At 42.2% G+C, this 26561-nt stretch overlaps 1 protein-coding gene across 2 annotated transcripts in view; it reads right to left on the bottom strand.

Moving 5' to 3' along the window:
- The window catches only part of Cux1 (cut like homeobox 1), a 353130-nt gene that overhangs the window by 120175 nt on the left and 206394 nt on the right, over positions 1–26561 (bottom strand). For both annotated transcript variants that reach the window (XM_010618936.3, XM_010618935.3), the window contains exons 5-8: positions 17333–17470; positions 12867–12990; positions 7875–7951; positions 4994–5060 (exon numbers count right to left, since the gene is read on the bottom strand). In XM_010618936.3, the coding sequence (XP_010617238.1) occupies positions 4994–5060; positions 7875–7951; positions 12867–12990; positions 17333–17470 (406 nt within the window). The remainder of the gene's footprint in view (positions 1–4993; positions 5061–7874; positions 7952–12866; positions 12991–17332; positions 17471–26561) is intronic.

Raw genomic sequence — 26561 nt, 5'->3', positions numbered from 1 at the left:
ATGGGAATTCTTAGCTGGGCTGATCCTATAATCCCAGCACTTTGGGAGGCTGAGGTTAAGGCAGGAGCATAGAAAATTCAAGCTCAGCCATGACAATTTAGTAAGACTGTCTCAATATATATATGTATGTATGTATAAAGAGCTGAAGACATAGCTCAGTGCAAAAGCTCTGGGTTTAATCCTTAGTATTGCACAGAAAAAAAAAAAAAAAAAAAAAAAAAAAAGGAACTCTTACACTTGTGCACAGAAGCTCAATCTCTTAGCTCTGAGGACAACTCTACTGTTGATGTGTGAGGGAGCAATTTAAACCCAAGGGCAAGTGAACAGCTATATAATACATGTTCAAGGACATGGGCAATGGGAGCTGCCTGTTGAAGGAAGCCTGTTCTCCTGGCCACCCAGGGAACTATGTCAATTTCAAAATCCACATCACTGGGATCTGTTGGACTGTCCAGGTTCAAGTCCTCTAAGTGCTACATCTCCATGTGCTGAGAGGGGAAGATGGACACAGGGTGTCCACCTAAGGAGGAGGTATATTTTCACTAAAAAAGAAAAAAAAAAGCAGAAATAATTCATTTATTTAACACAGAAACAGTTCTAATCTGCAACCCTGCAATCCACTTACACAACAACTGTTTTGGCAAGCCCCCCGATGTTCCAACAAATATGAAACTGTGCTTGCCATTTGTCTAAGGAATCCTGCATTAATAAACATGAAGAGGAACACTTTTACCTCCCACTCTCAATGACAGGACAAAACAAAGACCAGCTGTGTTCATCAATGGGGCCTTGTTCTGTGCATAAAGGCTAATTACATTTTGCTTCAAGCCTACACATGGAAAACTTTACTGCCGACATCCCTATCCCAGCCAGCCCATGCTGTCCCAGCTGATGCAAGGTGATGACTATGCACCATCAAGGGGTCTTGGCCAGTCTTGGCACTGTTGACCTGTAGGCAGGCTTCTCCTCAAAATGGGGGACAGGGATAGCCAGGCGGTGTGGGTCCCTCAAGGTCACGGGAAGATGACACCACCTGGGCCAAGCACACGGAGTGAGCAGGACCATGTGTGGATGCTTTTTTGGCTCTCACCACGATGGGGCTGTTCACAATGTGCACTTTGCAGCTCTTCCTGACCAACTAATGGCTCGATTGGAATTATGTCCATTGTACAGGTGAGCTGGGGAGGGCATGGCCTGGCCAAGGACACACAGACAGGACTGAGTGATGTACTATCTCCAAAGCCCACCTACATTCTTGGTCACCAAGGAATAGAGAATTCCTTTTATCAGGGAGAAAGACAATGTCCTGAAATGTTTTAAGACCATTTATGAAGAGACATGACTGGACTAATTAAACATACACAGGTTGGACCCGAGGTAGACAGTTAGGTGACAAACCTTTCTGAGAACCTAAGGGGAGAGCCAGGTGCAAGGGTACTTGTATGAGATGACTAAAACTGAGAACTCTGCTTCCAAAGTTAAGAAAGTAGCCCCAGACCCACCATCTCAAGGCATTTTCTACATTTTCTATGATTATTACATAGGCTGGGGAGTAGTCACAGTTAGTCTTGTTAGTATCCAGAGCCTTTCTGATACCATCTAGATTCAAGCCAAAGCCCAGTCCAGTCACACCCGTAAACGTGCATGCCTCAGTGGACAAGTCCTTCAGAACTCTGGGCAGGTCCTCCCCAAGACCAGCCTGAGCCTGGCCTGGCCCTTTCATAAGCCTCCTGCTACCTTACCATAACTCATCTTCCAGTTCCAAGACCCAGCTGGGTGTGGTAGCCTGCACATGCAGTATGAGCTACTCAGTGGGCTGAGGCAGGGATATTGGGCTTGAGCTAAGGAATTCAAGACTAGCCTGGACAACACAGTGAGACCCTGACTCAGAAAAGAGCAACAAAAAGCCCCCCAAGTCCTTCATCACTGTCTCTGAGAAAGGGTTCTTGGTGATTCTCTTCTTTCCCCTTCTTTAGGGAGTACCAGATGTGGGGAGGGGGAGGCATGGAGTTACAGCTCCTCCCAAGGGTCCTCAACTTCTGGGTTCTAGCCTGGCAATAGCATAGTCCTGCTAGCACTGGCCATGGGTCACTGTGCTGCTCTTCATAGCTTCTCTCCTCCCTCCTGTACCTCAGGACACTGGCCAGCTTCTGTATGTCCCTGTGGAAATGCTGCCTGCCTCTTGCAGAGACCCTGTCAGGCATCTAGTTAATTGCACCACACCCTGTCTCTTGGATCCCAGAAGTGGTCACACAGAGCTACAATGGCCTTCTGCCTGCTGAGCCATGGAAGTCTCAGGTTCCAGAGTGGGTGGAGGGGAAAATAACACAGTGGGGATGGCCTTGGGGGATGCTTGCCACCTCTGAGCCTTGCCTGCCACTTTCCTGAGCTGATCTCTTGGTCCATGTGATCTGCTCACCACTCCAGTCACTACTGGGGAGGACAGGAGGCCACAACCCTGTCAGCAGTCAGGGGACAAAAGCTATCATTCCCACGCGATGCATCTTTACAACAGAATAATTGCCCCTGGCCCCACACTTCTGGATGATAGTTTCCATTAACTGTAGGTTTATGAAGCTAAACATAGCAACATGTTAAATTTCATTGTTTGGGTTTTGGGGAAAAGTCTCTTTGGCCTTAACACATACCAGTAGGAGGGGAATGGGCTAGAACTTTTTCTCATTGAATCCACTTCAGTGAACATCACTTCCCAGCTGATGCCAATGGGCCAGAGTTCTGTGAGTGGTCTAGGGATCAGGAGGACCAGCCTCTGGAGGTCCTGGGTTGACTAAACTCAATCTTGTGACAGTCCCAAGATTGAATGTTCTTACTGTCATATGATCATGCAGTATTTGTCTTTCTGGGCCTGGCTTATTCACTCAGCATGTCCTCCAGGTTTCTACACACTGTCACAAATTATAGAATTGCCTTTTTTTACAAGGCTGACTAGTGTTCCATTGTGTATACATACCATATTCTCTATATGCATTCATTCACTGGTGGACATGTTCCAGATTTGGGTTATGATGAATAATGTTGCGAACAGGGACACATTTATCTCACTTCCTTTGGATATATACCTGGAAGTAGGACTACAGGATCATATAGTAGTTCTGTGTTTACTTTTATGAAGACTCTTCCTACTGTTTTCCATAATAGCTGTACTAATTTACTTTTTCTTTTTTAGTACTGGGGATCGAACTCAGGACTTTGTGCTTGTGGGGTAGGCACACTACCATTGAGCTCAATCTCCAGCCCCCAATTTACATTGTTATCTACAGGTATAAGAGTTCCTTTTTTTTTTTGCATCTTTGCCAACACTTACTATTATGAAAGTATTTTTAAAATGCATAATAAAGCAAACGCTGGTCAATTATGTAGACACAAAAATCACAGATACATAAGTTGTACTGATGCCTTTTACAAAGAGATATAGTTTAACAGAAGTAATGAAAACTAGTGTTATGATCAAATATATTGCCACAGAGAAATACATCAGCCAGTAAAATGATATGGAGAAGAGAGAACTGACCAAGACAGTAATGAATGAATTATCTACTGACCAAATTATTTGAGAAAAGAATTGCTACCTACAGGTAGAATAAAGACCAAACAGAAATAATTAAAAAAAAAAAAAAAAGATGAAATGGTGGCAAAACAAGGGGGACAGGAACCCTGAGGCATGTCAAGATGACCGAGTTTCATTGTGACAGTTGGTGTGGTTTCTGGTGTGGTTACAGCTTGGGGGTAAGGGGGCTGTTAAGGCATAGGTGCCCTCCCATCAGCCAATGGTGGCTGTGTTCTCAGATAGCCCTGTCCCAGGAACACAAGGACTTACTTAATACCAGAGCCGCAAAATTTCAAAGCAAAAGTTTAACTTCTACCCTACCTTGGACAGAGCTCATTCTGCATCCAGAAAGTGCTATTTCAGCATACACAGAGAGGAGGGTAAATGATTTGGTGGCCCCCACAGTGCTTATATAGTCCAACAAGTCAGCCAGAGGCACAGGGACTGACCAGGATGCTCTGGTCTCTGTGCAGAAGTTTTATGTTTGCAGGCAAAGTGGGTTCTGATCATCAAACTGTGTAGCTGGGCTCTCAAGGCCAGGCTACTGAATGGCCCAGAGTAAAGGGTCAGGAGACCAACTACTCAGTGTCTGGAGGGCAGTGGATGGCAGACGGGATGTGGGAATGCTGAGCACTAGCACACCTGCCACTAGAGGAGCCCTAGGCAGGCAGCGGGAGGGATACTCAGAAGCACCTCCACCAGTGCCCAGTGGGGCACCCAGAGCGCTGCTGTTAGCAGGCACACAGATTTCTGGGGGGAGAAGAGCCTTCCAGCACAGGAAAAAGTGTTTCAAACACTAGACTGGTACTGCTTGCTTGGAAGCATGGCTAGGAATGGTCTGTCACTTTGTCATTTTCTTGTGACTTAAGGCAATATTATGTCCTCTCTCTGGTTTGTGGAACTAAGTGTATTCACAGTGAATCACGCTGACTTCCCCTGACAGAAGTCAAGCAGGAAGCAAGCCTTGGGTTACCACCTACTCAAAAATGTGTCCCTGCACAGGTTCACATGTTAGGGGTTACAAGAACCAATCCATCTGCACAGGAATGTGCTTAACCTTTTCTAGGGGCCCCGAGCGGGAGAGAAGAGGCCTAGGTAAAACGTGAGTGGTTTGCCCACACCAAGCTCCGCAAAGAAGTGGCCCAGGTGTTGCGTCTGTTCTAATCGCTTTCCCAAACTTTCTACAGAGAAAAGTGAGGCATTGAGCAGGCTTCATAATAATGAAGGAAAGAAGGACCGGCCAGCACAGATTAGGGTTTGCTTGTTGTCACACTTGGGGGACTGATCCGATGTGACTGATTCCCTGGAATGACACTGAGTTGTCATACTGGCACACTAGCCAATCACCTTCTAAACCTGCCAGGCCAATCTCTCATTGATTAACAGAAGCAGAGGCGACCTGAGTACAACCGAGCAGGGACTTACTTTGCAGTAGTTTCTTCATCATATTTGGTTTTCAGGTCAAATAATTCTGTTCGAGTTTTTTCCAGGGCTAAAAGGCAAGGATAGAAAACTATGATACAAGACACTAATTGTTTCAATTAAATTTAAAAAGTAAAAGTATAAAAGTAGTATGTTCCAATTTCAAATCAGGCAAAGATGCCAGGCATGGTACTACATGCCTATAATCCCAGAACTCTGGGAGGTTGAGGCAGGAGCACAGCTCTGGCAATTTAGTGAGACCTTATCCCAAAATAGAAAAAGGGCTAGGATGTAGCTCACCATGAAGGCCCTCTGTTCAATCCCTAGTACTACAAAAAACAAACTAACAACCAAATAAAAACAAAAAACCCACAACAACCACAAAAGAAGAAAGAAGAAAAAGAAAGAAAAAAAGAAAGAAAGAACAAACAAATCCCAACAAGCAAAGATGACCAAAGTACCATGAGTGGAACAGAAAGTCTTTCTCATCTCCACCTCGCTTCAACCCAAGGACCTCCTAAGAGAACTACTTTTCATAGTTTACTGCATAAAATTTCCTGTTTTTCAACATCTTTTATCATTTAAAAGTATTTCTATACATAATTGCACATACAGTAATGTCCTGCATAGCAATGCTTCTATCAACGCAGACTGCGTATGTTTTTTTTGGTACTGGGGATTGAACTCAGGTCCTTACACTTGTGAAGCAAGAGGCAGACCACTGAGCTAAATCCCCGGCCCAGACCGAATATATGAAGGTGTCTTGTAAGACGAGAACAGAGGTGGACAGTCCCCATTCACCAGGGTTGTCCAACTGTTTTCACATCACAGCACCATCTACTACTCTTAAGTTTGTGGGGATGTTGGTCTAACAAACCCTTGTACTGCCAGCTGCACAAATGTACAGCATGTACAATTACACATAGTGCACGATACTTGAACACGGTGATACATGACTATGTTACTGGTTTACATATTTACTATACTGCACTTTTTATCATTATTTTAGAATGCACTAGTTTTTTTTTTTTTTTTTGGTGGTGGTGGTGGTGATACTGGGATTGAACCCACAGCCTTTGTACTGAGCCAGACTCCCAGCCTGTGTTCTTTTTTTTAAGAGTAGGAAAAATTTATTGAGGGAAAGAAAGCTTCTGTCTGAGATACAGGAGAGGGTCTGGAAAGTGGGTTGCCCCCAGCCTCTGTTGTTTTGAGAGAGGGTTTTGCTAAGTTGCTAAGTTTTCTAGGCTGGGTTTGAACTTTCAATCCTCCTGCCTTGGCCTTCCAGAGTACTGGGATTACAGGTATGTGAACTGACTGCCCACCAAATACACTCCACCCTATGCAAAAAAACAAAACAAAACGAAAAACAACCCAGAAACAATTACTGGGAAAGAGTGCGCTGAGTCACATTAGCCGCAGGCTCATCTATCTTGTGTTCATGGTGTCTCAGTGGTATCAAGAGGCCACGACAAGTGACTGGCCTGCTGTCACTGAGGTATGTGAGTGCATCTGATGATATCTACACCATTTCAAAATCCCTCAGTGACACTTGTCTCAGAACTCACCTACTCTGCAGAACTATGCACCCTTTTCCTCCAATAAATGGGGATGTTAGGAATATTTTTGGAGATTTGCCCTTCTCCCTTGATGTAGGGCAGTAACCTTTCCATGTGAGGACACAAGCAATACTAGTAAAAATGAGCTCTGCTTTCAGGATAACTAGATGTGCGGCTGCTGGCTAAAGAGCTGATATTCAAGTTCTCCATGAATACCACCCACCTGGTTTCCCAGGAGGCAATTTGTACTCCCATGTGCACCATGATTGGGTACATTTTCCTTTACTTTCACCAACACTGGGTATTCTAAGTTAAAAAAAAAAAATCCAGAGCTCAGTATGGTATGGTGGTACATACTTGTAATTCTAGCACTCCAGGAGGTTGAGGAGGAGTTGGGCTGGGGATTTTATCAGTGCGAAGGCCCTGGGTTCAATCCCAGTTCTATATTCATACATGCATAAATTTGATTGGTAGGTAAAACAATCTTTCATTGATTTAATTGTTGGCATTTTTCTTAGTGTTTTATGTATTTCTTATGTGTATTAGTCATTCATATTTCTTCTGTGAACTGCTTGTTCCTATCCTTTGCCCATTACTCTACTGGGCTCTTTTATTTGTTTTCAGACCCCCGCCCCCAGTGATGGGGATGGAACCTAGGGCTTTGTATATGCGAGGCAAGCACCACACCACAGAGTTACACCCTAGCTTTGTCCTTAATTTTTGGATATAATCAACCTGCTAAATTGGTTGTAATTTCTCTCCTCCTCTGTCATTTGTGTTTTAACTTGGATTATGAAATTTTCTAATTTTTTTCTCATTTAAATTAAAGTTATAGTGCTGCTTCCTGTTCAGGGGAAGAAAATGGGAAGGGAAAGATAAAATAAGTTTAAAGAAACTTTAGCATAACCTTTTTTGGTTAACTTTTAAATTTTAAAGGTTCTGCTATTATTGTTCTCTTTAACTTCACTCAGGGTAGAAATAAGGTTTTTTTTTTTCCCATCTCCTATTATTGTTCCAAATGAAATGTCAGTCCTTGACAGTTTGGTGATTTAGATGTGTTTGTTGGAAAAAAGAGCAGGAATAGAGGATGGCTGTGGAAGGGATGGAAATGGCAAGCAGATCCTCCCACCTCCACATTAACAACTCAATGCCATGACTAATGGAATCAGGTGCAGCAGCCAGGAGGGCTGGAGAAGGAATTCTGCAGCATGGGCTTCCTTGGCTCTGCAACAGGTGGCAAAGGGCACCTGGACAGGCCAGGAAACTGACCATGAGCACCCACTTCAGCCTTCCCCACATCAACCTGACTAGGATGAAGAGCATCAAACCTGTTTGCAGAGTCTGAAGTTTATGCTCGGCCTCTTCCAACTTTGAGGTGGTTGACATCTGTGTCTCCTGTAGCTTTCTGAAAAGAAAGCGCAGAACGCCAGATTGGTTACTATGTTTAACAAAGGAGCTTCACTGGGCACTCCAGAGCTCTGACCATCCCCTCTCTTCTCTGAGAGGCACGGCTGGCAGCAGGTACACAATTGGCTATGGCTCCCAATGCCCTATGTGCCCTGGGCCCGCTCATAATCTCCTGCACCCCAACGCTGTAACCTCATGTTATATAACCTCAAGTGTGCATTCTGTAGGTCTTGATGTGCAGTGATTGGTGCGGAAGGTTATCTTAAATGTCACTTGTTCTTGAGATGCCAGATATTAAAAAGAAAAAAATATCATCATCACACACTCATTGTTTCTGAAGTTAGCCGGAGAAGAATGATACATTTACATTCTGCTGACACAAAGAAGGAATTTGTTGGAATAAAGGATGTACTAAAGAGATGTGACAGCTGTCCCAGCTCTGTTATAATGGCATGCAAATGCAAGTGCAATACAGAAGGGGGAGATTCGGGGTGTCTCCAACTGCATTACACATATTTATATTTCCCATGATCTCCAAATGAATTCCTTGATCAGTAAACAGCATAACTTTCTCTTAATTAGCAGAAAATCCCCAAAAATAAGTTTATTATTTTTACATCACATGAATATAACATATGCTCTCAACATAATAAACCTGAAACATGGAAAAGGAGAAACGATACAATTAAAAAGTCACCCAATCTCTATCACCCATAGAAAAAGCAATCTTCATGTATTTCAAATATAAAACTAATAGATGTGTAGAGTTTTTTAAAAAGTCAAAATTTATAAGCACTTGGAAAGCTCCTTGGTTTCATTTCCACTCTCAGACTTTTTGTATTTTTCCAAAATGTTTCTGTATGTACAGAAATACAGTGTAATATAAACAAATAAGTAACACATTACAGTCTAATGTAAGCTAATACGTAACATATCATAGGAAATATAAACTAATACATAATATACTGCAGCAGTAATATAAACAAACATGTAACAAACCAGAGTGAAATATAAAATAATATGTAACATACTACAGTGTAATGTACACTAATATGTAATATATCACAATGTAATATAAGCTCTGTTATATTTTGGGTCTAGATGTACCCTCAAAGCCTCATGTAGCCATGAGTGTCATGTGTGTGAAGCTGGAATTGATTTGTGATGCAATGTTAGGCTCAAGGGCACTAGGACTGAGTGTGTGAGTACTACTTATCCACCCTAAGTAACCTGCACAAGATAGAAGATGCAGGGAGGAGCTGTTAAGGCTCTCTTGGCGCCTTTGCTACCTTGTGTGTGTCATGTTGTTTTTCCTCTGTGAGGCCTGTTATCCCTGTCTTGAAGCCAGCCAACTATGGACTGAAACCTCTACCAACTGTAAGCCAAATAAACCCTTTCCCCTCCAACTTTAGGTGTTGGATGTTTTGTCTCAGCAATGAGAGAAAAGTAATTAACACAAGCTCCTATCCACTCTTTCTTGCTATAAATTGGTTCACAACACACACCATTCTGGAGTTTTTCACTTGTTTCCATATTTTGAAAATGTTCTACTCCAGCATATGTAGCTATCCCTTACTCTTTATTAAAGAACTAACTTAATGAAACCTCTGTGGACACTTAAAATTGTTTACAGTTTCTTTCTGCTAAACATTATCTCAGTGATCATTCTGGAGATATTATTGCATAATTTTGAGAGTAATCTGTTGGATAAAATCCTAAAAGAGGAATTACAACGGTCAAAGGCTCTGTGCAGTTTGTTTTTTTAATATATAATGAGTAACTTCACAACAAAAAAGCCTTACTAATTTAAACTCTGCCAACAATATGTTACGAATGTTTTACACAGCCTGCCAACATTGATAAAATCAAACTTAATATTTTGCTGCTAAGTAAAGCTGAGCTTTCCTCTATAGAAAATGCTTTCTTATTGTCTTTGCCTACTTTTGGTAGAGGTGTTATTTTTCCTTATCAATTTTTAAGAGTTCTTTGCACATACAGAAAATTAATCCTTTGTCTTTATGTGGTGCAAATGTTCCTTCCCAACTTGTTGATGTTTTAAAACTTTATTTTTATTTGTTAAAAAAAAATCTGTTTGGGCCAGGGATTTGTCTCAGAGGTTCTGCCACCTGCCTTGCAAGCACAAGGACCTCAGTTTGATCCCTGGTACCACAAAACAAACAAACAAACAAAAAACCAAAAAACCAAAAACTGTTTTTTAGTCTTACCTATATCAGTTTTCTTGTATGCTTAGATTTCCTACTCCAAAATTATTAAAATCAAAATATGAACCCAAGCTTTTTGGGTATGTGATTAATTATCATTATTATTACTTTGCATTGATAAAGCCTGAACCCCAAGCCTTGCACATGCTTGGGAAGTGCTACCAGAGCTACATCCTCATCTAACTACTCATATTTAAATCCTGTGTCCAATTCCGTATTTTGTTATCAAGAATGAGATAATAAAGACCTAACTTTACCCTCCCTTCCTAATAGTCATTCCTTTTTTTTTTGTTTGTTTGTTTTTTGAGACAGGGTCACACTACGTAGGTGAGACTGACCTGGAACATCACTATGTAGCCCCGGCTGGTCTTGAACTCAGTGATCCTCCTGCCTCAGCCTCCCAAGTGCTTGGATTACAGGTGTGTGCCACCATGTCTGGCTTAGTCATTCTTATTTATTTATTTTTTGTGGTATCTGGCCTTGCACTGAACTATATCCCCAGATCTTATTTGAGACAGTCTCGCTAAACTGCCCAGGTTCATCTCAAACTTGAAATCCTTTTGCCTTAGTCTTCTCAGTAGGTGAGATTGCAGGCATGTGCCTTTATGCCCGGCTTTCATATCTTTTCATATAATCACTCCTTTTACCTAATTTGAAAAGTCCACAGAATAATACTGAGTTCCCATGTAAGTTTATTTCCACACTTACGATGCGTGAATTTACTGTGGGAAAATCACTGCATGCAATGCTGCTTTGTGCATTTTCCACTTGATATTATATTGGATACTTTTCTCCAGTTATTGTGAATTCCTCACAACTATGATTTTCATGGCTATATAACATTCTAGTTAGAGACTGCCTTTTACTTACCCCTTTCTTGGCAGAACATTTAGATAGCTTGTATTTTTCCGTAGCTGTCAGTAACATAGTGAAAAAAATCTCTTTAGAAATAGAGTGCTTTCTTAAGGGGAACTTATTTAGGAGCACTTCTCGGTCATCTTTAGGACCCCATCTGTGTTGCTCACTGTTTTTCTGGGGGTGTGTGTGCCCTGCCACACTCTCCTGGCAGGGTGGGGTGCATGCAGCCTCCACTCAGGTTTGGGAAGCCACCTCCTACAGTGAGGCCATAATGACTGAGGCAGTGGCTGTATTGGCTGGGTGGACCTGGTCTGGAGTCACACAGTCCTGCCCTGACCTTCATTATTAGCTGCAAAAGCTTAGCAGGTATCCAGCCTGTGGCTTACTTTTCTTCTTGTAAAGTGAGATGGTGCAGATCTATCCTGGCCACTCAGTGAGAGAATGTACTGAGTGGTTGGCAAGTTTATGATGCCAAGTGGGATTTGGGTGAGTGGAACTTGGCATTTCCTCTTTTTTTTAAACCACACTAGTACTCCCTAAAGACCTTGTAAGATACCTCAATTGTTTTGTTGTTGTTGTTGGAGGTGCTGCTGGGGATTGTTACGAGGGCACTGAATATGCTATAACCTCAGCCTCAATTCCTGAGATCTCCATGGAGCTCATCTTACTGAAGTCCAAGTGATGTTGTGCTAAAGTCACAACAAAACTCCACGTCATTCATGCCCAAACCTGACCTATTACCCCTACCTATAAATTTAGATCTTCTTGTTAAAGTTAACATGAGTTTCTTTATGCCAGGGCTAACACTAACACTGAATATCTTGAATCAACCAAAGATGGCTAACCAAATTAACCAGTTTTAAAAATCCAAACTGACAGAGTTGGAATTGGCAAGCTCAAGAATCCTCACAGTTTTTACAAGAAATTTTTCATAAAATAATCACACCAGTGAAAAACCAACTCATTTGCAGGAAAAGTTTTGGGTAAAGTAAGCTGTTGGATACCTAAACATCATTAGATGGCACATTCACTTACACTGGCTGAATACCCCTCATATGAAATGCTGGAGGGAGGATCCCAAGTGTTCCAGACTTTGGAGTTCAGTGTATTTTGGGATATTTACATAGAGGTTACTGGTTGAGCATTCCTAATCCAAAAATCCAAACCCTGAAATATTCCAACTATCCTTAACTTTTGTGTATGTATGTTCTGGGAAAGAACACACTAAGTTCTTAGTCTTATACATGCTAAGTACCCACTGTACCACTGAGCTAAACCCAAATCTTTTTGGAACATTTTAGATTTTCAGATCAGAGATGCCCAGTTTGTGTGGATTTCTTGATATACGAAGTGTTGTGAAGTAACAGAGGCAAAACAAAACAGAAAACTAAGATTTGTGTATATGTGCTAACAGACATCAGAATTCACAAAGTTCAGTATAAGCCCAGGGCTTCCCTACAGAGGATATGTGTCTGGAAGACCAGTCTGTTGTCTCAGGTAAAGCACAGCCACAGGTACCAACTTGTTAACTCCACACGCCTGTGCTAACTTCTGAACCTGAGGGGCTTCAAAAGACATCCTCTGTTCCCTGACGGCTGGACACTATCAGTCACTAGAGAAGGACCAGTCCACCACACTCAAGGTGAGCTCATTCATGAATTAACGATCAAGGGATCATTAAAATTTCAAGCAAAATTTTGCCTAGAGCCTTGGAGATTTTTGTGTACAATCTGGCTGATTCATAGGAATACTTTTAAACTGTCTTGTAACTAACTTGTCAAGTTTGGAGGTAAAATGTCACACCACTCTGAGAGCAGCAGGACCCACGCTTACCTCTCTTTCTCTGCAAAATCATTCTGCAACTTTTGTTCTTTCTCGAGAGCAATTGTCTCGGCTTGGCTCTTCAGAGTCTGTTCATATTCTCGGATTTTCTCTTTAAGTGCTTTTATCGTAACCTCTGCATAAAGAAAGAAAGAAAACCCGACAGTAAGAAGCACAGTTCCGTGTGGCTGTCTGCATCAGGCTCTTGGAACCTGGGAGGAGCTGCATGGTTCAAACTTGAGCTCCTCCATGCCGACACAAAATCAATGATTATACGTCCCTTTAGAGACCTTTTATTCCCTAAATGTTAAATTGAACTTGCAACGTTCAGACTGGGGTGGGGGGTGTCAATGGATTTTGCTGGGAAGGAAGGCTTGAGTTTCTCTAACAGATTTTTTAAAAAGGAGAAAATCAATAGTAAACATAATATAATCTTATTGATGAGTCTTAAATTAGTTCTCTATTGAGGGAAGATTAATAAAGTTTTAGTGTGGGTTTAATTACTTCCTCACAAAGAGAAAAGTTCATAATCATGTGCACTTTATGGAAGTAGAGGCAGGTGAGTCTACAGGGTCTTCTGGCCCAGGCACACCTTTGCAATTTTACAAGGGATAGAGAAGGTGAAGACTAAATGGTTAGAGTGCTATTTTGTCAGCTGGGGGATCCATCCTTGAATTTGGGTGCTCTCTGCCACAGTCTCTGGCAGAAATGGGTTGTGTGGATACACTGATGATGAGGGCCTGGATTGAGACATTCAGGTGACTGGAAGGAGGCCAGGAAATGTCCTGGAGCCAGGAGTGAGAGCTAGGAACTCAGGCAGGTGCACTGGAACATCAGTGATTCCTGCAACAGTTGGTGCTTGACAGATGAGATCCCTCAGCAGGTAGTCCAGCCTGGGAAAGCCTGCACCCTCCATGGCTCCCCACAGCTCCTTTCTCCTGCATGGTGATAGCAGGCACGCCAACTGCCCAAACCAGGTGAAAGCAATGCACAGAGCAGGTCTTGTCTCTGATCTTCAGGTGCCCTTGGGCAGGACACCCCATTGCACATTTTCCACAGATATTGCTCCCTGCTCTTTAAGCACTGTGGCCCAAACCCCCAGAAAGTGGTGCTCTTGGGGACCATTTCCTGCTGCTTATGGATACTTCTCTGAGAAAGCTGGGCTGTTTTTTTTTTTTTTTGCATTCCCAGCACCCAGCAGAGATAGGTTAGGAAGGGCTGCGGCACAAATGAACCAAAGAGGCAGGGCTCAGCCAGGGTCACACTGTGAGTTCTCCACTGTCATGAGTGCTCCATCACAGTGCTGCAAAGATGTTTCCATGGCACAGCTGTACATAGAGCGCAAGTGCTGCTTGCCCTCACTATCATGCTGACCTGGTCTAGAAGGAGGATGCGGGTGCTTTCAGGTAGAACTGGCTGGCATTATGGCATTGTCCTGTTCTTGCCTGACTTTGACCCTAGAGTACAGCCTGAGAATGATGTGTCATGCGCCACTGTACTCACAGATCATTTCTTCTAGGCCCTACAGGGCTACTGAAAAGGCTGACAGGCCCATTTCTTCCTTAAATGCCTAAGGGGATGATGGGTTTTAATTTTGTCTTCTCTGTATAAGGAGAGTGCACTGGGCTCCAACCTAATGAGAAAGGTCAGTCTCTTCTCTTAAAGAAGCCCTTGCCTTTTACCCACCATGCTGCATGGTGTTCCTGGCCTAGAGGATGGGCTCCCTCTTGGACCACCAGTGTCTGTGGGAATGCATGTGACATACACACCTGGAACTAGTGTTGTTGTAGGAGCTGAAATCCTGATGCCACAGGGTTTGGCACAGTTCCAGTGAGGTCCATCACTGAAATACACCTGGGATCCTTCCAGGAGGCACGGGGTCTGTGCCTGATACGGTGTCTTTACTGCTGAGGGCTGCTCATTGCCAAGCAAGCCAAGCTAGGGGCCAACTTGTCTTGCAGCCTGCAACCCTCCTCTGTTGCCCAGATCTGCATCTAAGACATTCTGTGTCTGTACATATGCGGTCCCTAGCCATATGCAGTCCCTAGCCATATGCGGGAGGGGGTGATGAGGCAGAAGACAGTGACATGCTGGCACTCACTCACCACCCTCAGAGCCCCAATTCACTCATCTCTAGTGGGGGTTTGTGCACATAATTCAGAAGCTCCTCCACATTCTGACTCTTGGACCATCTTCACTGCTGCTGTGATGATGGAAACAAAGGATGTACAACCCCTGCCCTTCCAAATTGTGACTGTGTTATGCTGGGAAGAACAGGCGAGAAAAATAACATCTTTCTGGACACTGGAAAAACTGGTAATCAATACAAAGGGAAAATTTCTGGCAAAGAAACAATGCTCAAGAAGCAGCTGAGTCAGGCATGGTGGCTTATGCCTGTAATTCCAGCACTTGGGAGGCTGAGGCAGAAGAACTGCTGGGAGTTTGGGGCCAGCCTGTTACCCAATGAGCTCAAGGCTAGCCTGAACTATAGAACAAGACCCTGTCTCACACATACACACACAAAAGAAGCAGTCAAACTTTCTTGAGTGCTGAGTACTATATACACTATTCCCACTTCATCCCACAACCACCCTACTGGAAAGTAGAGAAGTGTCTCCAAGACAATGAGCATCTAATGAGCAAGATGACTTACCCAAGGCCACATGGTGAGGTGGTAGCCACCAAGAGACTCAAACCAAGCCTGTCTGCCTTCAGGGCCTTGTTCCCAAGTTGTGGACTGTGTTCATTTATAAAGCACATGCAAGAGGCCTCTGGGGCAGGAACAGCCCTGGCTCTGGTGGGTTCCTGGTCAGTGCTGGGGATAGAGGCACTGACCAGGTAGGGTGAGAGGAAGGAAAATCCCATACAGTCCTGCAGGTCCTGGCTGTAACCTCTAACACACAACAGCAAGCTCAATAAATATCGAGGGTGGGGCTGTCAAAATTAGATGTCCAAAGGACACTGCCTTTATGTAGTCTCTCTGTGCAAAGCACATGTGCCCATTTATAGGTTACCTGTCACCTGGGTATTGGGACAAAGCTAACAAGAAATAATTCCTATTAGGAAAGGCAAAGCCTTCTTTCAGAAGGATCACAGCTTAATAGCCCAATGCCTCATTTTCACATAGGACAAAACTGTGCCTTCAGGTCCCAGAAGCTCACCAAAAAACTCATTGTATGCTGACAGATTCTAAAAATGAATATTCTCTGTAGAGCCAGACAGAAGTAGGGTCTGGGCTGACTCCCCCGCACCAAATTTCCTGTCCCCTATGTTCTCTACCTCCAGTAAGGCACCCCCCCCAACCCCAGCAGCCTGAGGGTTTCAGCACATTAATGCCTGAAGAGAGGGGACATGCTCAGAGACCCTTGAGAAAAGGTCCCTGGGACATGCTGCTTTCATAGACTATACCTTCTGGCTCTTCACACATGACCCAGTCTTTCTCTGGATCTTCCACAGCCATTCCCTCCTCCTGACTCCATGATAGTCTCAAAGCCAAAGGATTTGCTTGCATAATCAACAATTTGTATCTCATAGCCTTTTTCTTTTCTTTTTTCTTTTTTTGGGGGGTACTGGGGTTATCAAACTCAGGTCCTTGTGCTTGAGAGGTAGCAAGGCAGGCAGTGGAACCACTAAGCTAAATCCCCAGACCTGTATCTCATAGCTTTTTATCAGCCCCTTAAATCTTAAATTGGAGGCCACACACAGGACCAGCCAAATGGCTGCCACCCCTTTCTACCCAATTCCTTACCCATGTCCCCATACGTAAAGCCACTAGCTGGTTTGTGATGGGGAGTTGGCTGAAGAACTTGCCGGTGTGGTCAGAGAGGCTATGATTTTTCTTTGACACAGAAAAGCCAGGAGGCTCTGGGATTTGGTACGCATCTGGATTTTAGGTTAAGGAGAGACCTCTTTGTTCCTCCCTGGCAGGAGATGGTAGGCCACCTTTGTCCTCTCTGTGTTGTTGATGCTGGCAACCACACCAAGAGGCTGTTTTCTTTCAGGAACACATAATGAATAGGTAAGGCCGACAACAGGAACGAGCAGTAAGTGTACAACCTGTGAGGATGAGTCTTGTCTGGAGCCTTAATGGATCAGCAGCAATTACTAAATGACTTACTGTGTGTGACCCTTTGATCATGAACTGGTTTTCTGACAGGTGTCGCCTGGAGGCAACACATCAGTCTTTTAAAAGGCAGATCCTATCACATGATGACACAGAAGGAATTTTCAAAGAATCCTGATCATCCTCGTCTGAGGGCAATAAAATCATATGTAGTTATTGTGCAGAGGAAAAGTTTGACTTTGAAACAGCTAAGGATTATCATTATCTCTCTTTAAACAATTCTTGTCTTGCCCCACCCTGGCTTCATGACGTGGGTAACAACTAGAGCTAGTCTCAACAGTATGGGGAAGACAATTAAGGAAAAAACAAAACAAAACAGGGAGAAAGGAAAGCAAGGAACATGCTTTCCACCAACCTTGATTTTTCACTTCGGCAAATTCCTTGTTGTATTCTTCAAGAGTTTCCCTAAGTTTCTGGTTTTCCGTCTCGATGTCGTGTAGGCGCTGCACCTTGAGCTGCAGTTGCTGCCCCAGATCCAGGGCTGGCACCGGGTCTGTACAACAGGAGAGCACACATCAGCCTACTATGGGAGGAGAGGCTGGAAGTGACCTCCTGGGTGCCCAGGATGCCACCTCTTGCAGGCTCCCCCGGAGCATTGCCTCCTCCCACAGAGCCCTGGACCACTAGCCAGGTACGGGCTTCTGTGCTGTTTGACAAAGGAGAGACCCACCCCAGATGCTCAATGTGTGAAAATTGGGTGAGGGTGGCCTTGGGAATCACTGGTAGTTGCCAATTCTCTGGCATGGTACAATGCTTTAATGATTTTTGTGGGCGGAAATGGAAGGAGCCCTAGGAAAAAAAAAATCCTCGACTGCCTAGACCTATGCTTAGATAGGTGCCTATAAGCTTAAAGTCTTCAGTCATTTCATGAAGCTGGAAGGGACACTTGACACTCTGGAAGCATCAATGTTCACAGAACACTTGGGTGGTGGTGAAGATCTTCTCATTTGTGTTGCACAGCACTGGGAAAAGGGACATGGGACAGAAAAGAAACCAAAGCTCTGGGATGTGGTGGGACTGGCCCACGGCTGGGCTGCCTGGCTAGTTTGTACGCATAGAGAAAGTGGACCCAAGTCAGCTAGCTCCAAGTGACCATTCTTCACAACAAAGAAGGCCAGCTGATAGAGAGAGGAGAGACCCTCAAGTTTTAGAGGGGGCCACCTATTTCTGAATATGATCACTTTTTATCACCACCTTCCATTACTGATGCTGAGAACAATCAGGGGTGGGCAGCTGCCCAGTCTGGCCAGCCAGGTCACCAAGGTCCTGATTATAACAGAAAGGGCAGGACAGCAGCTGGGCCAGCTCTGTGAAGTCTTGTGACCAACTGAATGCGTATCTGCCATCAGAGTTCCTTAACAGCAGATTTTAATCTGAAGATGGAGACCACAGGCATGCAATTTACAGGGCTGACTCTTGGCCTCTGGTTTACCATTCATTCAGCAGAAGACAGACAGACATTAAATGTTCTTCTGTGTCTGTTCAATCTTCATTTTTTTTTTTTCTTGCTGCCTAGGAAGCATTATAATCCACTTGCTGGGCACCAGTAGAGCACTTCCTAAGAATTCTCAGGCTCCATCAGAGCAGAAGAATACTCAAGTCTGCTGGGCTTGGAAAGATTACTGAACATGTTTCTGGCATGGGCGCCAGTCTCACTTGTGAGATGGCTGTGGTGATTTAGTCTCCTGTTGTGGAATGCTAAACACCATGCACGGCGGATCAACAAGGGTATATATTCAAGAGCTCACTTAATTTTCCGATGCCAGAACCATTAATTTTTCAGACCACCCTTGCTTTCTGGAAGTGAGATCTGGGCCTTGGTAGGAGCCAGGAGCTCTCTGTGATGCCAATGTCTCTACAGAGTTTACACGAGGTGGCACTGGGCTGCGTCAGCTTGAGTCAGCAGAGCCGAGTGCCAGGTTCGATGCCAACATGGTCCATCATGCAAAAGCCCTGCCCACTGGCCATTTCTTCTGCGCCTGTAGTACATAATCTTTGACTGTGTCATCTTCTCCTTTATGGCTTTTCATTACTATTTTAATCAACATTAAAATATTTGTTAAATTAGATTTCAAAAGCAATTTTGGGAGATGGCTCTCAGGAGCAGTAACAACAGGAAAAATGGAATTGTCAGAACATTTCAGGTGCAGTTATTTTTTTTGCTGGTATTGTTATTTTTAGATTGGAATTTCAGTATCTTCCAGGGAAACTTTCTTGTGCCTCCTTCCCTACCTCCATGGCCTCGTGCTGGGCAAATGATCTGAAGGAAATGAGCTGTATGTCCACAGCTGCCCCCACATACAGCTACAATTTGAACTTGATTCAGAGGGCAGATAAGAGAGGCCAGACATGCCACTGCACTCAAAGAGAATTTTATTAACATCCACTCATGTTGGCGTTCCTGCATAACTGCTAGTACCAAGTATAATTTTAAAGAACTAAGCTGGTATATTGCATTCCAGCCCTAAAATTCCTGTCAACATGTCCAGCCCATTCCTTTTTAAAGGCCAGGACCCACTATGTCTACTTGGATGAGAAAATAACTTCCTTTATGCAATTCTGTAAGGAATTCAGCGACATAAAAATTATACGCACATTATCAAGTGAATAGTAACTAGGCCTATGGACAAAATTCCAAAGTGTTATACTGTAAATGAGAATCTAGGCAATCTCCTAATTACTCATTATGACATCTATATTTAATTGAACATGATTAAAGGTCGATGCCGAAGTAGCAAAACTGGTCACAGAACTAGGAAGAGACTGATTACTCAAACATCTCTATACATTAAGCTTCCAACTTTACTGTGTGCAGTTGAATGACTTTAAATGCCTATAGCATTTGAATATTGTTTTGGGATATGTAAAAAGCATTGCTAAAGTACCTCTTAGGCTTAATTTTTATTACTTGTATTAAAGGAACAGCTAATTACCACATGACAATATAATGACTCTAGCATGTTTGGGCTGGAGACCAAAACAATGAATTTCAGCAAGCCAAACCCCGACCTGCATGCTAATCTGGGGAAATCATAACTTTTTGTCTCGTTAATGATTTCCAATGCCATTTAAACCCCCAACAAGTATTGTTAGGTCTTATGCTGCATGTCAGAAGGCTTCCATCTTAGAGCTCAATTAAGGAGTTGTCTGGGGGAGGCAAGAGAACACACCCATATGTAAAAGAGGAACACACAAAATTTCTGTAACCCCTGTCTTCCCGATATCTTCTAATTCAACAGGCTTTGCTACTAGCTCCATGACAAACTTGCAGTGTTTTATAGTCATCTAACAGTTAATTCCTAAAACATTCTCTGAGGTATTACTGTAGCTCATTATATACCCAGAACTCAAAGAACATAATTATAACAAACAACAATACTGTCACCTGTATTTATTCAGCACCTTTTGCTAAGTGTGTGTAACATTATCTCATTATTTCCAGCCATCATAGAGAGGCTGGGGGGGGTGCTGCAATGTGTCAGGCACTGGCATCTCACCCAGGGACAGAGAGAGAAAGGACACTGCCCAGGCAAACAGGTAAGCAAAACTCTAATTAAGAATTCTGTTTCCCAAACCAGCAGCCAATTCTATCTTTTCAAGTATTAATTTAGCAAGCATTTCCTAAGTGAATATGTGTTCTGGGAAATCTTGGTGAAGTTAGTAGGAACCATGAGCCTCACATGAGAGGTAAACCAGGTATATAAAACAACAAAGGTAAAGCAAGAAGGCCATACTAAAGGCCAGAGGGGTGAGAGACAGATAAACCAGGCAAAGTAGTGCCCTGAGGTGATATGTAAGTGGTTTTGCTAATGGATAAGTAGAATTTGGACTTGATGGAGACTGTGGGCAGTTAGTTTATGAGGGAAATGGTGGGCAGGGGAGCAAGGAGCAGGGAGTAACAGGCATGGCCCAAAGAATAGTTCAGCTGGAGGCTGATGTGCATGTTCTGACATCAGGGCCATTCCAGGTACTGAGACAACATGGGAGTGGACAGGACAAAATCTACTGGCAAAGGCTTGTCATGGACTGGTGGTGTAGCTCTATAAAAGCTTTAGTGAACTGAGAGAGACAGGAAGCAAATACCAACAAGACAATTATCTTCAAGTACTGCTGAGTGGGCAGAGAAAAAACAGGGTGCACAGACTCAAGAGTCCCAGGAAGAAGGGGTGGATCCCTGAGACAAATTAACAGGGAAGGCTCTGGAGGTCCCCTGGGACAGGGAGCTGGGTGGTGAGCAGAGTCATTTGCTCTATGCAGCAGCAGCAGCCAGTGCAAAGGGCCTGAGCTGAGTGAAAACATGGCATGTTCAAGGCACAGAGAAGGCAGGTGGCTGCAGTGAAGAGAGGCAGCTGGTAAAGGAAAAGTGGTCACAAAGGAGGCCTGACCTCCAGGATTTAAAGAACAATATGCATGGTGGCACACTCCTATAACCTTAGCACTCTTGGAGGCTAAGGCAGGAGGATCACTAGTTCCAGGCCAGCCTGGTAACTTGGTGAGACTCTGTTTCAAGATAAAAACAAACAAACAAACAAACACAAACAAACAAACAAACAAACAAACAAACAAACAGAAAGAAGTGTTGGGGAATATGACTCAGTGTGAAGGCCCTGGGCTCAATTTGCAATAAGAAAAGAAAAGAAAAGAAAAGAAATATGAACATAATAAGGAGAGGAGAGAAACAGAAGATGTAAAGGAGAATCAAATTGAATTCTAGAGCTGAAAATACAATGCCTGAAATGGACCAAGCCTTGGGAAATCACGAGAAGCACAGGGTTCTCTTATAAGACAAGTCACTAAGGCAAAAGAAATTCCAATACTGTAAAACACCAGACAGTTTGCTGGTTTTCTACTAGCCAAGGTATTTAAGAGTTTTAAGTTTAAAGATGAGCCCCACAATTTTCTTTAATAAAAGATAAGTGTTCCAAATTAGCTACCCTGTTCTTTGATTGCAAATGGTTGTCATATCAGTGATCTGTTGTCTGACAGACATTTTTGAAAAGATAAACACATAATCTATGCCTTTGAAGTAAATGTGATACTTTAAAACATAGTGAGGAAAAAACTACTTCTTTAAAAAAACTCATTGTATGGTGACAGAGTTTAAAAATGAATATTTGGCTATGTTCCCTTCAACACACACACACACACACACACACACACACACACACACACACACACGAAGGGGAAAAGGTAAAAACCTCTATTAAACTGTCTCAATGCCCAATATCATATAAGAGGGAGCATGGTTTAAAAAGCCAGTATGTGGGCCAGACTATGTGTGTTCAAATCCCAGGGCTGCCACTTACTGTTGGCAGACAAATCAATTATCTTCTGTGTACCTTAGTTTCTTCATCTGTGAATTTGGTGCAATATTTGTGTCTACATCTTGAGGATTAACTTAGAAAACTGCCAGTACTCTCAGTAAATCATCATTATCATTTAGCAAATCAAGTTTCAAACTATTTGTTAATGTAATAGCTTATGACTAGTTAGCAAGAAAAACTAAACATCAGGGAAAATGAAAATTTACTAGTTGAGTTTCAACAAATATCCTCTCCTACCTACAATACAGGTTTCAAAAATATGAATCCTTTTTGTAAAGAGAACCATTAATGTACTTCTTTGATTTGGATCTATTTATCTTTGTGAGTTATCTTTTCCAGCCCTTTTTTTTCCCCTTTTCTTTTCATGGTACTGGGGATTGAACTCAAGGCCTTCACATTCAGCTATACCCCGAGTCCTTTTTTAAAAATTTTGAGACGAGATCTTACTAAGTTGCTAAATTGCCTAAGCTGGGCTCAAACTTGTGATCTTCTACCGCAACCTCCCAGAGGGCTGGCATTACAGGTACGTGCTATTGCACTTGGTTTCCAGCCATTTAAAACGACAACTAAAACCAAGCATCACAATTAGCACAACTTGGAGACTTTTGTTTCTGTCCAAGACAGGTGCTCTGGTACTGGACTTGCTCTTTGGCCATAAACAATTACAACACCAGGCAAAACATAACAGTTTATAGACACGGGATGACTGGCAGGGCAGGACTTGATCCCTAAGTGAAGGGAAACACACTTGGGAAGCTCTCAGATCACCTGACTTTGTGCCAGAAAGCACCTTCTGGACAGCTGCATTGGGAAGGGGGAATAAGCAGAATACAGGATGACCTTCCTAGATGAGGCAACAGAGATCACAAGACTAGGAGCTACAACATCGGAATTTTCAGAGCAGAATACTGAAAAGGAGGGACATGTACAGCCATAAAGCTACAGTGTACATGCCAAATGTGAAACTCCATAAGGCTGCAAGAAGAACCACAGTACAGAGGAGGGTGGAGTTGAACAATTCCCAGAATCTGAGGGTAGGAAGACTGCTGAGTGCCAACCAGCCAGGAAGAAGAGACTTGCTGAAGAGCAAGGACACTCAGTAGAGACACGAGGGCTTGCCTCTCTATGGTAGAGGGCTAAATTAATCTTAGAGTACAGGATAGTCTAGAATCATCACAAGAAACTATAAACATGCCTCAGAATGATCATGCTAATCTACAATTAATTTAATTGCCTACCCAAACAAACTTCAAGATTCCTAAGAAAGGCAATAAAATCCAGACAGGCAACATTCATAAAGTCAAACATCCTATCAAAAGTTACTAGACTTGCAAAGAAGCAAAAAAGTGGTGGGGTGGGGGGATATGATCAGTTCTTAAAAACAGAACCAGAAATGACAAGAAAGAATGGAATTAGTAGACCAAGACTAAAACAGTTATAAACGTGTTCAAGGAGTTAAATAAAAATATGAACACTATAAGGGCAGAAATAGGAAAAAGAACAGTGAAATTGAATTCTAAAACTTAAAATACAAAATCTAAAATGAAATCACTAAATGGGCTTAATAGATTTGGTACTGAAGCACAATTAAAAAAAAAAACCCAGTAAATTAAAAGACAGTTATAGAAACTCTAAACAGAAGCAAGCAAAGATTGAATACCAACAAGCATCATCAACTTACTGAAAACAAGAACAAAAACTTGGAATCTTGGGCCGGGGATTTAGCTCAGCGGTTTGGTGGCCTGCCTTGCAAGCGCAAGGACCCAAGTTCAATCCCCGGTACCAAAAAACAAAACAAAACAAAAACAAAAACAAAAAAAACCTTGGAATCTTAAAAGGTAGAGAAGATTAATTGTATTTAGAGGGAGAAAGACAAGATGACTGGAGATGTGTCAGACATAGTCCTAAGACAGAAAAACCAAAAATCATTGTGCAATCTTATATCCAATAAAAATGTCCTTTTGTATCTTTTAAAAATGAGGGCAAGATAGTGTTTTCCAGATGAACACCGACAGAATTCATTGCTAGTGCCTCTAGACAATAAAAACTGTTAAAGAAAATTCTATAGAATGAAAGAAAATTATGCTAGGAACGTGGACCCACATAAAAGCATATATAATGGAAATAGCGAACATATGGGTAAAAAAATGCTGTTTTCTTATTTTTTATAGAAGTAAAAGATAGTTGACTATTTAAAGTAAAGTAGTAGGGCCAGGGATTTAGCTCAGTGGTCCCATCACCTGCCTCGCAAGTACAAGGTCCAGAGTTCGACCCCAGGTACAAAAAAAAACCAACAACAACAAAAACACCCCCAAAAACAAAAAAACTAAAGTAGTAACAATGTATTGGAGGGACTGTTATACAGAAGGAAGTAAAAGGAATAATTACCGACAAGGAATAAGATGGAACAAATAAAGTATGCTACAAAACTCATGTTGTATGTAAAGTGGTAAAATGAGTTGAAGAAATACTATAGTAAGTTAAAGATGCCTACTTTACACCCCAAAGTAGCCATTAAAATTAGAATTACAGCTAATAAGACAATTGAGATAAAATGAAAAGTACTTAAAAGAAAGCAGGAAAACAAGAAAAATAGATGAGACAAACAGAAACAGTGAGATGATACACACTAACAAGTAGTAAGATAGTAGATTTAAACCTAACCTTGTGCATGAAAACATTAAATGTAAATGATCTAACATTCCAGTTATGTGCCAGACTATCAGACTGGATTAAAAAAGCAGGACATAACTATTTACAAGAAACACAAATATATGGACCCAGCTAGATTAATAATAAAAGGACAGAAAAAGATATAATGTGAAAACACTAATGAAAAGAAAGCTGGAGAGCTTATAATGAAATCAGACAAGCTTTAGGACATACATCATGAATGAAGACACCACTGTATAAACTTAAAACCACCAAATCACTGAGAAGATATAACAAATCTAAAAACAAGGCTTCAGAGTATGAGTCAAAACCTGAATGAACAAAAATAAAAATCTACAATAATGGTTAAGGATTTCAAAACTCTCTTCTTTTGACTAGCACAATTATGTATAAAATCATATGGACACAAAAGATTTGAAGAACACTGCAGACCAACCTGACCTGACTCTTATAGAACACCCTACTGAACCACAGAGCATCATTCCCACACAGTACACAGGGATTGTTCATCAGCAGAGAGCATACACAGAACTATAAAACAAACGTTAATAAACTTAACAGAACAAAAGGCATACAAGGAAAATCTGATCATAATGGAACATATATACAAATGTCCTAACCTCCACTTTTAAGAAAATAAAAAAAGAAAATTAAACCCAAAGTAAGGAGAAATTAACAAATGGAATAAAACAATAATAAAGCAATAAGACAGAAAACATAGGGAAAAAAAAAAAAGAGAAAAATCAGTGCAAAGAAAGGAAGATTCCAAAAACAAAATCATTGAAATTGATTAGCCTCTAGCCAAACTGGTTAAAGGGAGGGAGAGGGGAGAGTGGAGAGAGAGGGGAGAGGGAGAGGGAGATGCAAAAAAGGGGAAAAATTGGACAAGCAAGAAGCAAGCAAGCAAACAGAAAATTTCTCTTTGAGACAGGGTCTTGCTATGTAGTCCAAGATGGTCTTGAACTCACTATGTAGCCCACCCAGGCTGGCCTTGAACTTGAGGCAATCCTCTTGCCTCAGCCTCCTGGGTGCTGAGAATACAGGCATGTGCCACCACCATGTCCAGTTATGCAATGAATACACTTAACAACAAATTTTTAGGCAGAATATACAAAAAAATTTTTACCTGAATAATAAGACAAACAACCCATTTAAAAAATGGTCAGAAAAGTGAAGATGTTATAAATGAAGATCTATGAATGGCCAAAAATCACATGAAAAACATTCAGTATTACTGGTTGTTAGAAAAACACAAATTAAAATAAGAATGAAATAAATGATACACTCACCAGAATGTCTGAAAGTATATAATACCAAATGATGGAGAAGATGTGGAACAACTAGAACTCTCCTGTTTCTTGTGGAGGGATAAAATGATTACAACCACTTTGAAAACAGTGTGGCATTTCTCACCAAGTTAAATGTGTAGCTACCCCCGACCCAGCAATCCTACTCTTACGTATTTACCTAAAAGATATGAAAACATACATTCACGAAACAACCATCTGAATGTTTACAGTAGGCTTATTCTTAATAACCATAAACTGGAAAAAAGCCAAAAGTCAAGCAAGTGGTGAATGGATAAGA

The sequence above is a fragment of the Fukomys damarensis genome, unplaced genomic scaffold (assembly GCF_012274545.1).
Source record: "Fukomys damarensis isolate Sample0158 unplaced genomic scaffold, DMR_v1.0_HiC HiC_scaffold_17, whole genome shotgun sequence".
NCBI classification, from domain to species: domain Eukaryota; kingdom Metazoa; phylum Chordata; class Mammalia; order Rodentia; family Bathyergidae; genus Fukomys; species Fukomys damarensis.
The sequence above is the reverse complement of the archived record's forward strand: the minus strand, read 5'-3'. Positions and strand labels throughout refer to the sequence as shown.